This window comes from Tursiops truncatus, chromosome 5, assembly GCF_011762595.2.
Source record: "Tursiops truncatus isolate mTurTru1 chromosome 5, mTurTru1.mat.Y, whole genome shotgun sequence".
NCBI lineage: Eukaryota > Metazoa > Chordata > Mammalia > Artiodactyla > Delphinidae > Tursiops > Tursiops truncatus.
The window spans coordinates 30,860,628-30,876,383 of NC_047038.1; the positions used below are offsets into that span (position 1 = coordinate 30,860,628).

General features: G+C 37.1%; 1 protein-coding gene across 1 annotated transcript in view; it reads left to right on the forward strand.

The window, feature by feature from the left end:
• COL25A1 (collagen type XXV alpha 1 chain) overlaps window positions 1-15,756 on the forward strand; it is a 465,859-nt gene that overhangs the window by 430,282 nt on the left and 19,821 nt on the right. The window contains exons 26-30 of the mRNA XM_073804997.1: window positions 1,826-1,906; window positions 2,760-2,822; window positions 3,452-3,502; window positions 5,558-5,584; window positions 13,337-13,390. Coding sequence (XP_073661098.1) covers window positions 1,826-1,906; window positions 2,760-2,822; window positions 3,452-3,502; window positions 5,558-5,584; window positions 13,337-13,390 — 276 coding nt within the window. The remainder of the gene's footprint in view (window positions 1-1,825; window positions 1,907-2,759; window positions 2,823-3,451; window positions 3,503-5,557; window positions 5,585-13,336; window positions 13,391-15,756) is intronic.

Sequence of the window (15,756 nt, forward strand, 5' to 3'; positions counted from 1 at the left end):
ACATTTTGTTTTAAACATTCAGCCTGTACAAAAACAATTCCTGGGCTGGATTTGGCCTGTAAGCCATGGTTTGCCAACCCCTGGTAGAAATGAATCTGACTAAGAGAGTGTGGACAGTATTCAAAATTCAGAATCTAATCACAAGGATGAGTTTCAAGATTTTTGATGTTTTCTGGGCTTCCATTATTTACCTAAGAAATGGCTAAAATCAAGAAGATCATAAGAAATCAAAGACATTCTTGATACAGTTTGTGAAATATCCCTCTCAGGAGATGGTATTAGATAAGAAAATTACGAGAAGCGTTATTTTAATATCAGAGTTGTATATTGAAATCATATAACATCACACTCAATTAACATGTGGTAGTTACAAAAGAGACTTTAGATGATCTGCTATATCCATCAGAGATCACATTAGCATTTAAAAATCTGATGGTATTACCTCCCCCAGTTAGTCATTCTAAATGATTTGACATACATAATGACATACTGCATGGTATGTCATCCCTACATATACAATAGCTGAATTTTTTTTCTATAGGCTTCACAAGGTCTTCTTCTACTACTAGGTCCAGTGGGTTGGCTCTCCTGCTGCTCTCTTTTACTAGATTCCTGAAACCAACCAGGATCTGATTAACTATAAGATCCATCTATCTATTTAGGTACCTACCCACCCACCCACCCACCTAGTGGGTGACTCTGAAGTAGGTGCTATGAAACAGATATACGTAACAAGAAAAGACAAGTTCCTGTCCTTAAGTAGTTTTTGGTTTTTGGTTTTTTGCGGTACGCGGGCCTCTCACGGTTGTGGCCTCTCCCGTTGCGGAGCACAGGCCCCGGACGCGCAGGCTTAGCGGCCATGGCTCACGGGCCCAGCCGCTCCGCGGCATGTGAGATCTTCCCGGACCGGGGCACGAACCCGTGTCCCCTGCATCGGCAGGCGGACTCTCAACCACTGCGCCACCAGGGAAGCCCACTTAAGTAGTTTTTAGTATAGAAAATATGAACAGGTTAGTGCAACCAGGGATCCCTATAACCATAACTAAAATAACTATGATCATCTCTGCTGAAGGATGGGCCATCTGGTCATACTGCAGTGAACCTCCTTAGATGAAAATGCTTAACGATATACATTAATTTCAGTATTAGTATCACAAAATTCCTATTTTTTTGCATTCAAAATACACATATATCTGTTTCCTCACTGTAAAAAGGGAATAAAAATCACATCTTGGATCACTTCATAGAGATGTCACGAGAACAAAATAATAACACTGGAAAAGTGGAAGTATTTCTAAGCATTAATTGAGCATTAGTGTATACTGAATGATCTACCTGTCTGTAGATGGGACCATTGAAAACTGTTGGTGATTGGAACCTCTGCCTGCATTTAATGGGAATAGAGGGATATAATGAGTGGAGATGTGAAAAATTTATTTGGACCTTTGTTACTATAACACTAGGTCCTGCTTCAAAATGTATATTGTGCATTAAACCCATTAATTTGTTTTCAGGACTGGTGATATAGAATTAGCTGCCAGGTAAAAATGTGGAGTCAGGAGAAATGATGTCAACACTTACATTCCTGCTTTTCATACTTAAATGGCCTAAGTAATAGAATTTAATGTCTTCCATTACAAGAGGAAATAGTATTGATTCAATGTAGAAGTTTGCTATAAGAGATAACTCTACCTAAAAATGAAAATCAGAATCATCTCAGCCTGAGGCCCATCTATTGGCAAAAGTAATCTGGAATTCTATTTTCCCTATTATGTAACCATCCATGGTCAGTATGATTCTTAAGTGCAAACCATATCATTTGTAGGGACTCAAAGGTTCAAAGGGAGACATGGGGGACCCAGGTATGCCAGGTGAAAAAGGAGGAATTGGACTTCCTGGATTACCGGTATGTTTATATTTTTAAAGATGTATTCATATTAAGATAAATTAAATAATCAGAAAATAGTTGTATTATTAGCTGCAGTCTCATCTAATGGTTCATTTAATATTTTTATTATTAAATATTTGAGGTGTTTTTGGTTAATTACTACAACTAAGGCTCTAGAAGAAATTTTAAAGCATCTAACCAAATGAATTATAAAGTAAACCTTTATGCTTTCCTGAATTATTTTCACTAGAAGATAGTAAATTAAATAGAGTTGGTCATTAATGTAGGATGTAACTGATCATTTTAAAATAAACAATAATAAAAAAACCTAAAAAATACAAAATAATTAAAAAAACAAATTACGCTGGAAGTGTTCTCCTTATGTTACAATATTATGGGATGGTGTTTTTATGGTTTCCCCCATAATTTTTACTGAGAATTTGGAGAGGGAAATGTAGAAAAATGTAGGGAAAAAAATATAGAAAACCTCACCGCCCTAGATCATTTTTTAAAACAAGGAAATGTGTAAATAAGGGTCAGTGGAAACGAAGTTAAAGGACTGCTATTTAAAGTCAGCACCACCATTAAAAATATGACAGTTATAATTGGATATATTTAGCAATGTATAAGTTTAACCAATCAAGCATAACTTAGTTTCATTTACTTTATAATTTATTTCACATACCATGCACAATCCTAGGGATTTGAGGAAGCTTGATGTTTAGCTTGAGGCTAAAATGCAAGGGGATAAATCCTTCTCTTACATTATCATGTACATGATATTATAAAAATTTCAAGAGGATGATGGATTTGGGGAGAAAATTCAGCTGTTCCTTACTTGACCAGCTCAACTCTTAATGGTTATTTGTAGGGTGCCAATGGAATGAAAGGAGAAAAAGGAGACTCGGGATTGCCAGGTCCTCAGGGTCCTTCCGTAAGTGCATGGGGGCTGAACTTCCATGGTTCCCGAAAAACTCTGAAATGGGCCAATTATTCACCGACTTCAACCTGTGCCAGATGGCTTATCAACAGTAGAAAGGCCATGAACCTCTTGGTCTGTCAAACTGTAGAAGAAATATCCGTCAGCCTTGTACAGCGAGAGACAAAAGTGTCTCAGAGGTCTGAGTTAGAAGCGATTTTTCAGAGGACTATCTAATCCCGGGAGAAAATCAATGGTTTTCCCACAATGCTTTTGGATAGAGCTCTGTGAATGTAGAACCTATGTTCTTTTTTTCTCCAGAGCCCTGTTGTTGCTTAGTGAAATATTTGAGAGTTTAATAGTAGTTGTAGCATTATAGCATTTCTTGGTAATCAGTTGCTTCCTTTTCTTTTAATGTACTTTTGATTTATTCTGGCTTTTGTAAAACAACTGTATTTTTTTTAAGTTTTTTTATTCTCACGAAGGAATTTCCAAATGTAGAGAATCAAATGCATCACTTCTTCCAGTATCCTTCTTCCTCTGCAACCATTAATGGCCTTAGCAGAAGCCCAGCATGAGATTCAAGCCCAACTGCCTTATCTAAATGAAGTAACCAAATTCATGTTTATTTTTCGGACATGCAGATCATAGGCCCACCAGGCCCACCAGGTCCCCATGGCCCACCAGGCCCCATGGTAAGTTTCCCTTCTCTCCAAAATATAATCATTTGTTTAAGAGCATGCTACCAGAGGAAACATGAACACACCCCTCAAAACAGCCAGCTTGTATGTTGTACTACTCTCTGTGGAATGGACAAAAAATAGGGGGTGCTTTTCTGATTGTAAAAGTGTTGTCTTTCACTCTCCCAGGCACATCTGTTGGAAAGAGATAGGGTAGTTTTGTGATAGGAAAGTTGAATAAACAGATTTGGCAAGCTTTACTCCACTGTTAGGGTATGAACATTGGAAAATCATTTTAACCAACCACTGTTCTAGGCCATTAATAGCATAACAAGATTAATAATTGTAGCCATTAATGAATGTTTCTAACCAACTTTGAGGGTTGAGACCCTTTAATGAAATGTTCAATAAGAACATTTAGAAAATAATATGATAAAAATTGTCTCACTTCCACAGATGATATATATTGTTGGATCTTTTTGTTTTCACTTTTAAATACTTCTGTAAATACAGTGTTTACTGCAAGTATCCCTCAGTGACCAGTGGAGGCAATGGCTGTGTCCTCATAGAACTTATGTTCAATGAGGAAGGTAGCCATTAAACCAGCATAATTCTCCAAATGTCTACCTAATGACAGTTTTGTTAAGGCTAGAACTAGAAGGCAGAATGCTTCAAATGCTTTTGACTAGGATGGGTTGGGAACAAGTCAGGCAGTCTCTAAGGTCACATTTGTCTCGACAGTGTCCCGATAAACCATATGTCTTCAATCACAGAGATTAAATAAACTGTCGGTCACTCTTTCCTCCTGTTGTGCTCCAAGAAAGAACATCGTTGGAATGATCTAAACCACAGAGCGTAGCCTCAGACCCAATCATCTATTTCTTACTAAGTGGCGTTTCTATTTCATACCACAAAACAATTATAATTAATCTGATTTTCTTAAAACTAAATAGTGCTTTAAGAATCAAGCAAGTGGCATACTTTTGGCGTTTTTATACTCCCGCCACTTTAAGTTAGAAAATTAAATTTTAAAATGCTATATCCATTCATATCATAAAATTAATTAGTTTAAAGGAATTTAAAACCATTTCTAAAATGAAATAAGAATACTTGATAAAATGGCCATTTCCTGAAAATGTTTATCCATAACATATCCAAAGGGAAAATATTATTCCAGTGTAGACATATGTAACAAATATCTATGTATTGCTTGCTTAAAAAAAAAAAACCAAAACTTTTTCCTACTGTTGTATGATTTTGCTGATGAGTATTCAAATACTCCTGTCTCCAAATAGTTCATTTAAATGACTTGAAAGTTTAAAGCAATCCACAGTAATCTTTAGTTAATTTAGGCTGATTAATTCATCTCTATACTTAGATTTTCCACAAAATACAGGGGAAAAGCCCTGATTCATGAATGTGTTGTGACTTCCTTCCACTGGTAAATAATTGTTACAAGAGCCTTGAATAATTCATCTTTGGAAAAATGAATGCATTCTAAATAATAATGTTTAGCACTCCTGTACTAGAATCCTTTTCTTAGCCTTGAAGAAATAATGCAACAGGGTTCCAAACTTGACTGTCATCTCCTCATTTTCTTGCTCCTTTAGATTTCTTAAAACCTTGGGTCTAGAGCAGTTAGTAATTGAAAAGGTCTCCTCGTCACTGGTACTTAAAGTTCAAAATTTTTTTAGCAAATTTTAAACTCATAAGCTATCTCACATATTCCACCTAGATTTTTTTAAATAGGGATTTGAGAAAGAGAAGTAGTGTGGGTCCACAAACACTTTTTTTTTTTCTTCCGTATAACCCTGGCAGATTCCCCCCTCCCTCTCACAGGTATTTAGCAGAAAGAATTGCTGTTAATGAATTTCCTATTACAGAGGAATCCAAGAGCTAGAAGGAACTTTCACTAGGTATTAACATCCGCCGGCCTGCCTCTAGCTATAGCTCAAACAAAAAGATTCTTGTTATACATCTCTTTTGTTACTTTATATAATAGTTAATAGTCACTTCTGCTGGGAAAAAGTGAATCAATTCTTAATTCAAAGCTGTGTTTTCCATTTTCAGGGACCCCATGGACTTCCTGGACCAAAGGTAATCCAACAAATCCCTTGATTATTTGATGGCTGTTTCATTGTTAGTCGTGGGGAAGCATGACAGAAGCATGTCTGTCCTGTCTTATTTATTTGTCAAGTAATGTTGATAATCTTTAAGCCTTTAAGTATCCAGATGTTTAAACTTCACAACAACGAATGACTTATAACAAATTTAAGTGATATTACCTAGAGATGAATTAGTCCTCATTTTGCCTTTTTCCTTGTCACTATGTAAGTTTCTTAAGTTACTAATCATAATATACTCAAAATCAACATTCTAAAAGGAAAAAAAAAAGTGAATCTGATGACATTCTCAGACTAGTCCAGATGCTCTTTCTTAGTATGGTATCTTTAGTTGTATATTCAGATGTTATTAGTTGATACTTCTTGCTTGTCATATAGCAGTACTGCATCTAAATGCTTTAATTATCCAGCATCTTAATGTTGTACTCCCCCAGAGGTCACTGGTCTAGAATGAGGTGAGGTATATCAAGTATGCTATACTGAGGAGAAGGTTACATCACATACACATATTCTGTACTCTGAATTAACAAGAGAACAATGGAGAATATCCCTTCCTTTTGAGAATTATTGCAGTTTGTATTGTGAAGATGGATGAAGGTGCATTCTTTGCCTTTGTGTAGACCGAGAAGACACCTTGGAGGATTAAAATGAGCCCTGAAAGACATGCTTCTTCTTTCAGTGAGCATATGTGATGAGGACGTGTGTTCTGATCTCAGCTTTGCCACTGACAGGCTGTGTCACCTTGGGGAGATTATATACCCTCTCTAATCCTTCATTTACTCAACTAGGTAACTTACCTCAGAGTGTTGTGATGATTTAATGAGGTATGATTATAGAACACTTCACAGAATATCCAGTGCAGCTGTTAATAAAGACCCAATTAACGTCAGTTGTTATTGTAATCTTGTGTTTTGATGCTTTGTTCTGAACAGAAGAATTGATCTAGTCCTCAAGGCTGCTTGAGAAAAGGTTCCATGACTCTTGCAACCTCCTCAGTAGTGAGTTGATGCCTTGAAATGGAGAGGGGGTGAGGGGACACATAAATGCAGTGTTGGCACTAAGAATCAGAAAGCCTAGAGGCGGCCCACCCTCTCCTCTGAGCACTCCCGCTGACCCCCCAGCTTTAGGGGTGACAGAGGGATTGGTCTCACTCCAGAAACCTGAGTTTCCTTTTCAAGATGAAGCAGGTGACTGAGCCGAGAAAGGAAAGAGTTTGTGCCTCTTCATTCTTCTTAGAATGCCTTCCCTTCTGATAAGGCCAGTGACTGACAGTGTCTCAGTGGCGTGGATTATAGTTTAGGGTAAGAACATTTTTGTTGGGGTCGAAAGAGAGCTTATCTATCAGCTCTGTGGTCTAGGTACTTATCTAGCCTTCCTGGGCCTCCTTCCCCACACTGGACTAAATAATATTTCCTCTGTTGACTTCTGTTTGGATTTTAAGGTACCACTAAAAACCAGATTAATTGTAATGACTCAGGCCAAAGCCACCAAGATTGAGTTTCTAATTCTATGAGTGATTCAGTTACCCCATCACCATTACATTAATAGATGCCCAAGATCCTTCTGATATCTACAGGGCAATGGTTCACTTTGCCTACACTTAACTTCCATTGTTATTTAAATCATAGATTTCAGAGAATTATAAAGTTGAAAACATCTCATAGCTTACCTGTGCTAGTTCCTTGATTTTACAGATAATAAACTATAGGATCAGGAGATTTAGGTTATTTGCTCTAAATTACTGTGCCAATTAAATAACAGATCTGGGACTAGAATTTAGGTTCAGAGCTGAAATTTGAAATTTTTGCCCCAGAATTTGATTGTTTAAACTTACCTTCTCAGTTAACGCCCATTCCTATCAATGCATGATTCCTCACCAAAGAACTTCATAGCCTACCAAGGCTGCCCTGCCTGTTCATCATCTTAAGATCACTTGCTGAATGAAAGTCCACACACATGCAAAGCCCTGAATCTCAAGCTTAGACCAGTTAACTGCCGTTGACCACTGAGCCTTGGCTTTAATCTCACATTGACTCTAGCTCTGGGACATTCCCAGGATCACACTTTACCAACCATAGAATATTTGGCTTTCCTACAGTGGCAGCATTACAAACTCCCTCTCCTCAGAGCTGCCAAACTCCATTAGGTCATGCCAATGTGTTTATTATTTTGTGACCCCTTTGAAAGTTCAAATATATAGCATGGTTCCATGGATGACTCTAGCTCACTGTTTCCTAGAATTTCCTGATGAGAAGAATCACCTGGGAGACATTAAAAATACCATTCCTGTGCTGCTATGGTCCAGGTGGTGCCCTGGACTCTTTAACAAGTACTGCACTGATTTGCACCATCAAGCAAACGGGGGAAATACTGCCCAGATTAATAATCCCTCCTGCCATGTAAGCATAACCTCTCCCCTCTCCCACCTCTACCACTCAGGACTCTATAGGGCATTTAAAACTGAAATCATCTTCCTTCCACAAGTCTTTCAAGATTTTCTTGATGAAATTAATATCTGTACTTAAAAGCTGAAAAGGGAACAGGTCAGAATTCTATTTCTAACATGCTGCTGCCGATAGAAAATAGTGTATTACATTCTTAGGTTTTTAAAAACAGAGTCAAGAGAATTTATCACTTATCCTGGCTTTTGTATCGTCACCTTAAGTTAAATTCAAACCTACTTTATTCTGAGATTGGACAGATAGACAGTTAGTAAAGCCACATGTAAGTTCTGTGATCTTCACATTCTCTCCTAGGATTGGCTCTTTGTTGTCTGTTCTATTGATTAATCCTTGTAGGGACCTGACTTGCAATGTCAGTGAATGAGGATTCACCAAATGGCATTACTTCAAAAGTCAGTTGCTACATTTTTAGCTCATTCCCCTGGGCAAAATGCTTAAAGGCTTAAAATATTCATATATATAACACTGTCCTGCATATTCCAGTTTTCCATTCCAGCAGAGTGAGTCTTTCCTGCTCAGCCTCCTTCAGTATCCTCCACTCTGATTGTCTTTGATTTACTTGGTCAGAACAATGTAGCATAACACCAATTTCCTTGAGGTAAAACTGAAAAATTCGAAGCTCAGACATATACATTTTGCTTGTAAGGAGCACACTTTCTCAGGAGTTCTGCTTCCTAGAATATTATTTAATTGTCAATTTCAGTTTGTTAATTCTTAAAATTTTTTAGATTATTTTTGAACTGATGCAAGACAAATCTAGCCTGACTCTGCTGTTACCTAAAACTGGAATCTGCAACCATTTCAGAGACTGGCTCTCTTCTCTCGAAGTTGAAACACCCATGATAGCAACCAAAATCGGCATTTGCTTTTGCATTTAGGGTGAACCAGGGTTAAATGGTGTTAAAGGATTGAAGGGTGAACCAGGTCAAAAGGGTGACAGAGGACCCCTTGGTCTTCCAGTAAGTAAAGAAAACTTTCCATTTCAGTGCAAATCTCAGACTTTTCTTTCTACCCTAAGTAAGAACTCTGGTTTACTCAGTGACCATCTTATGGTTGAGATTTCTGTAACTGGAAAACATACTGTGTTCGCACAGAGCTCGGCCCAGTTTTGTTTTCTCTGATGTCTGCTCTTGTGTCAGAGGAAGACCCCGTAACAAACAATGCCATAAATGTTCTGTCGTTCAATTACATACATGCCAACCTTCCTCTTTTAACGCTGACAATTCTTCTCCCATCACCCTCCCCTTTAAAAAATTATTATGCAGATTATTTCATAATATCTCCCAAATGTTTTTATTATTTAGTGTAGTGTCAAATCCTCCCTCAATTTTGATTTTTTCTTCTTCAGTGCCAAAAACCATAGCCTCCTGTTAGTGGAAGGTGTGCAATTGGCCATTGTTGAAGGCGTGGGGTCAGTGCCGTGGTTCCTTACATTAATCAATCATATTGTGGTCTAAATGTTATATGTCATTTGTGCTGGAAATGCCCTCTTACGAGGTTCTTGCGGCAATAATGGATAGTATGGAAGAAGTATTTTGCAGTTATTTAGAGATTTTGATTTTTAATGAAAAGGAGATTTCCAACTTTCATGCACTTTATGCTAGTCTTCTTACCACAACCACTAAAAAGATATTTTTAAATGATTATTAAATATGAGGGGTTTTTCTGTTTGTTTGGTTTTTTTTGGCTGCACCGTGCAGCATGCAGGATCTTAGCTCCCTGACCAGGGATCGAACTTGTGTCCCCTGCAGTGGAAGCACAGAGTCCTAACCACTGGACCGCCAGGGAATTCCTAAATATAAGTTTTCGTTTCAAGCTTTTCATATGCTGTTTATTCAGTGAATGCAGATAAAAGTCAGTAAAGAACATTATAGATTACATTATTAAAATATGACATAAAATTGGTAATAGAAAATAGTTTATACACGTCTCCATAAAAAAATTGGTGACTACTTATTTTATTTTTCTCACAAGTACTATATTCTAAGTACTAAAGTATTCCTCTTGATAGCCGATGCCTTACATAGATCAGGCACTCAGTAGATGCTTAATATGTATTCATTTATTGAATGATGTAAGCCTTATATTAGAGTATAGGTTAAATCACACCAATTAGATCATGCCACAGGTATAAAACCTAAAACCTGTATAATATGTGTGAGTCATTAATTCACATAAATATAATGTTATATAATCAGTGCAAAAATTTTATCATCCCCCTATTTATTTTTAAATTTTAATAATGGTGACTCTGAAGAAAGTATCAAAAAGCAAAAGAAAATTTGGATTTCTATTTTATTTAAACCCTCAATCTGATTTCTTTAAAGTTTGCCCTAATTTCAAATCTAGGACTAGTGGTCATTTTTATGTAACATTTAGCCGAAAGCTCTACATATGCTAGCATTAAGCGAATGATAACACACGTATTTTTTTTAATTTTAATCATTGCTAAGTAAATGGAATTTTGCAGTTGTAATCTGACTCACAATAGGATTGTACAGAAGGAATTGTAAAATAAAAAATGAAAAGTACCCCCCAAAATGTATGGTATAGCATCATTTGTAGCGTTTGCAGCTGGAATACATTTTTTTTCTTCCATTTTGTATTATTAACTACATCTGAAGCATAAAATGGGGAAATAGTTCTGCAACCTTGCCAAGAGATGTATAGAACTAGTGCATTGTCTTTCTTAAATACTCCTTGATCAAATCAACATTTTTAAAGGACTATAAATAAACATTTGAGTTTTGAGAAACAAAAGCCATACCAAAAAAGTAATTGCGCTTATAATTGAAAAAACAAGCATCGAAAATGTCATCTTTTGGTCATACGTTATGCATAGCCTAGAGTTGAAGGGAAAGAAAAGCATGCATTGCCTGAGAACAACATTCCATTTTTAAAGCATTTCCCATTCAGACTTTGATGCTTGATTACTTGAAGTGAGCTGAGGGACAATGTTGTTTGGGACAGTTATTTCTTTTTGGACTCATGAAGTTTTTCTGGCTTTTTCCCGTTCCTAGAAGTCCCTCTAGTGGTGACTAATGTGAACACAGTGAGAACAATCCAGAAAACAATGAGTATCGTCTGTGTAAAATCCAGAGTCACCCTGACATGTTAAAAGTCTGCATTTGTTATTCACAAATGCTATTTTAACAAGTAAAACGAGAGCTGTTTTCTTCTCCTCTGAAATTCTAACTTGATTGATTATTATAATAAGCCCTTTCCTAGAAGATCGGCCATTATTTTTTTTTCAGAACCAAAAGATATATATTGTGAATGGCACAGTCTTTAGAAAATTAATTTCATACGGAAATTAGCAACCCAGACTGTTACTGGTAACTATTTTAAAGCCCACTATATAAACCTCATTCACTTGATTTCTAAGTAAGATTTTATCAAATGGAAATGTCATAAAAATGCCATCATCTGTGGGGTGTTTATTGTCACATGGTTTTTTTTTTTTTAACTAACAATTTGTAGCAATGTGATATTCATCCCAGAACCCTGTGACTGCGTATTATGTTGTTTGAAGTGTTACATTTGTTCATCAGTACCTCATACTAATCTCTGTTCTTGTCATTCGTGTTACACCCACCAACCCTGCTACCAACCAAATCACACAGGGAGCATCTGGCTTAGACGGAAAGCCAGGATCCCGGGTGAGTCAGCATCTCAACTTGCTCCAACAGGTTTTGTGGCTAGGAGTTTTATGCTTCAGCACAGACTCCCATCAAATGATGAGGGGTACATAGGACTGGAGCAGAAGAAAGTGGACAAAGATAGGGCAGAAAAGGGAAAGGCAGACAAAGCCTGGGTTGCAGCCTTGTTTGTCATACAGCCTAAACTGCAGAACATCTTTCTGAAGCCGGGGTTCAAGTCTGGATAACTTGTGACGTGGGAAGAATGACCAATCTAACTGGCTTCATTGTCGTAGAATCCCAGACAGATTTTTCCATAACCAATGAACACTTCCTGCAATTCCATGGGAGGGGCCCTCTGAAGGAATCAAAATCATGTGAATTTATTTTAACTTGCTTTTCCATTTACGTTTATGTCCATTATTAGAAATGTAACTTCTTCTTTGGAACTAACTTTCAAATCTCTGTTCATTGAAATGACTTGTCTGTCTTCTGTCATTTTGTCTCTTTTCTATGGTTCTTAACAGCTCCATCTCTTAAATTTCAGCTACAGGTCCTCAATATTTAGAAGTCTTCTGAAGATGAACTTTGAGTTCAGGCAGTAAGAAAAAGATCAAACTGATGTTGATAATTCAGCAACATTAGAATGAGTTTAAAACCCTGAATTATTTCATATCACAAGACTCATAGAATAAACAAGAATAGTAAAACAGAAATAGGAATACTAAAAAAATTGTGCTAGCATAGTTTCTGTCTGCAAATATCATAATAAATTCATTGCAAATCTAAGCATAGTCTTCCTGAAAATGAGCAAATTATACCTGAAGTCCTTGCTACATTTTTAAGAATCAAAAAGAATTCCAAGCTCTTCAATTCTAAAAGCCTGTTTCAGGCAGTCATTATTTTCACTGGACCTCAGTGTTCCTATATTCATCCAAATATTATCTCATCTGCCACAGAAATCCTAATCCTGAACCAGGAGGCCAGAGGGCAATTATGCCATTAAATCATCCAGCTGCCTGGTTTGTGCCTTATAAGCCTAGTGACTTGAGCCACTGCAGCAGAACCTATAAGAATAATTCCTTCCTTCTAAGCCCCCTGCTGCTTCCAACAGAACTGAAGAAAGCTTGAAAAGTTAAACACTGTTCTCATTTATTTAAGTTTTTTTTTTTCCCTTGTATAACTATTCGAGCCTCTTAAACAGCTGAAGACAAGACTTCAGAGCATTTGTGGCCAAGAGGAGTAGGGGTAACTGTAGGAGCAGAGAATGGATGTGAAGAAGAGGTGATGTGAAGCAAAAACAATTATTTTTTCTTAAGATTTTGGGGGCAAAGTGAAGATTTTCCATTTTGTCAGGGAGGAAATATATAATTAAATATGATATACAGTATTTTGTGTGAGCCTTTCATTGAAATAAGCAGTTATATAATTCATCCCTTTTGCATGAGTTTCTGGAAAACTAGTGGCCTGAAAGAATCAAGCATAAAGCAGTTTGAAAGGAGACGTGTTGTCTTACTGACATTCTAAGGCATCATTCACCCAGGAAAAGTCCAGGATAAATTATAACTGCTTTTCTTACAGCCCTTGGGATATGTCTCATATTATATTATTTTTATCTTTTTTTAGGGTACAGATGGCCCTATGGGACCCCATGGCCCTGCAGGTCCCAAAGGAGAAAGAGTAAGTTGCTCCTGAGGTTATTAAGCTGTGACCTAAGGAAATCACAGAGTGTGGCTTTTCCATTTTAGTTGATCTGAGCTGTTCATTTCCCAGAAGAAATAAAGGGCCATCCAATAGTAAATGGAAATAGATGCCATCTTAAGTTCTATTCAGAGTCGTCATGCTGAGAGAATGACAGAGTATTAGAATATGCCTGCCTTAACAACAACAACAACAAAACCAATGCATACATTTTCATAGCTAAAGTAAATAGCTCAGACCATTCCTCCTTAACCCCTAAGGAAGATGTTTTCATTTGGCCTTAATCCAGAAAGTTGATGTCAATAGGTCTAAAATTTCCGGGACTATATATTCTGGTCGATAATCTTTTATATAAAGCTACTGTATTCATTCAGAATAAGTTATAACTTTTCTAAAGGGAACTTACAAAACCTAAGTATTCTCTGCACAGTTACACATGCTCCTCTTTTTAAGCAAAAGAATAGCCTTTCTTTAACCATAAGGAAATAATTTTAGTGCATTATAAAACAAAAACCTTCCACTAACCTCTCTATTGCTAAGCCATGTTTCCATATCTTTGGGGGGAAAAAAGACACTCAGAGCGGAAGATAAACATCTGATACAAAAAATGTACTACAGCATCAGCAGCTGGTCATCTGTCTGGAACTTCTCTCCCTCCTTCTCTGTTTTTCTTCTGCTTTTTCTTTTCCTCACCCTGAAAAACTTAGAAGGTTTTTCTTGTATCAGTAGAATTGTGTCATCAATTTCCCTACCATCCAGGATAGGATGTAAAGAAAGTATCGTAATGGTGAGGACTTCAAAATGTTGGAATGATTCATTGTGCAACTTTGTGGTCTTTTAAAACTAGATAGAGTTTCATCAGTCTGGGATAATTTGCTTTAAAATAGAGGGCCATATAGTGATTTCTTTGGCATACATCCCCATCCCATAATTCCATGTCCTATAAAGTGAATTCACTTATTCAGTAAGTAGATGTACAAAACACAGTGTACTCCTAGTGTGGAATGAAAACGCTCTCCTCCCATTTATGAAGTCTATTTTGCTAATTGTTCTAATGAATTGCATAATAATAATTGATTCATCATCCTATAACCTTTTATTAATACACTGTATATACTTACTCAGTACTGTGAAGGAAGCAGCTATTTTCCATGATCTCGAAGAGTTTACAATCTAATTGCAGAGGAAAAAAATATCTGCAAGGAATAACTAGATAATGAGGCCTAAGTGAGTACAAATAGTACATGCCGTGCATTCAGCGATGAGGAAGGCTGGCTTTACCCAAGAATCCTTCTAGGAAGAGGTGAGTCCTAAAGGAAATAAGTCATCTGAATTTATTTCTAAGGTCAAACAAGAGATTTACGAAGATCATCTTAATTAAAAAGATTTAAAAGCTAAGAGCCTCATGCTGCTGGTGCCTTCAAGCATTGTATCAAGAAATCCAGTCCATGAACTAAAAATGGAGCAGCAAATCTCAAGTAGTCTAGTGGCAGGAGGCCCTGGAACTCAAGAGGGTTTACCGTTTGGTAAATCAGCTGTTACTTCCGAGAGCTCCACAGTGTCATAAGAGTATCGGGTCTCAGCGCCGGGGTAGAATTCGCCAGTAGAGCAAATGAAATGGCTAAGAATTTGTGAAGGCATAGTTTCAGTCAAATGGTGTGCAGTGTGAAGTGTTACACTTGTATTTACTCAGCATGTTAACTGTCTTAACTGGATCAGATATCAGTACTCTCTCCAAGTGCCCCTCTCCCTAAGTGCTAAACTGGAGTGTGATTCTCCAAGTGAATGGATGGAGGTGCCGTCTGGACTCTCTTGAAAAAGTTTCAAATTTTAAAGAGGCAGGAATCAAGAAAGGGGTTCATTCTAGAATAATTCCTCAGTGTAGGCATGCAAATTAAAGATCCTGAATGAAATGAGACCAGCCTAAAAGAAACCAGGCATTTGACAGACAGCGTTATTCAAGAATTGTCAAATACATGACTGGCAGCATGAGTAGTCAGCTTTTCAGAGCACCTATCGTCCTACCTGCAGCTGATTTCTTCATCTTGGCCTTGTAACCACTAAGGAACTCCGTAGAGTGTGTTAAATTTGAGAGGTTCAAAGTTCTTTTGGAATGAATTGATCCCGGAAAAGAAGTTGCACCTTCAAGGCCCTGTGGTAATATTTCATTCCTAAAAGTTTTCAAGCTGAAACCATTAAGCTGCTTTTGGCTCCAAGTGACAGAACCCCAACTCAAAATGGCTTAAACAATAAAGAAATTTATAGTTCTGTGTGGCACAATAGTCAAAGGAGGAACTCTAGGCTTTGCTTCTGTGCCCTTTCCAAGAGCTGGCTTTGTCTTCTGA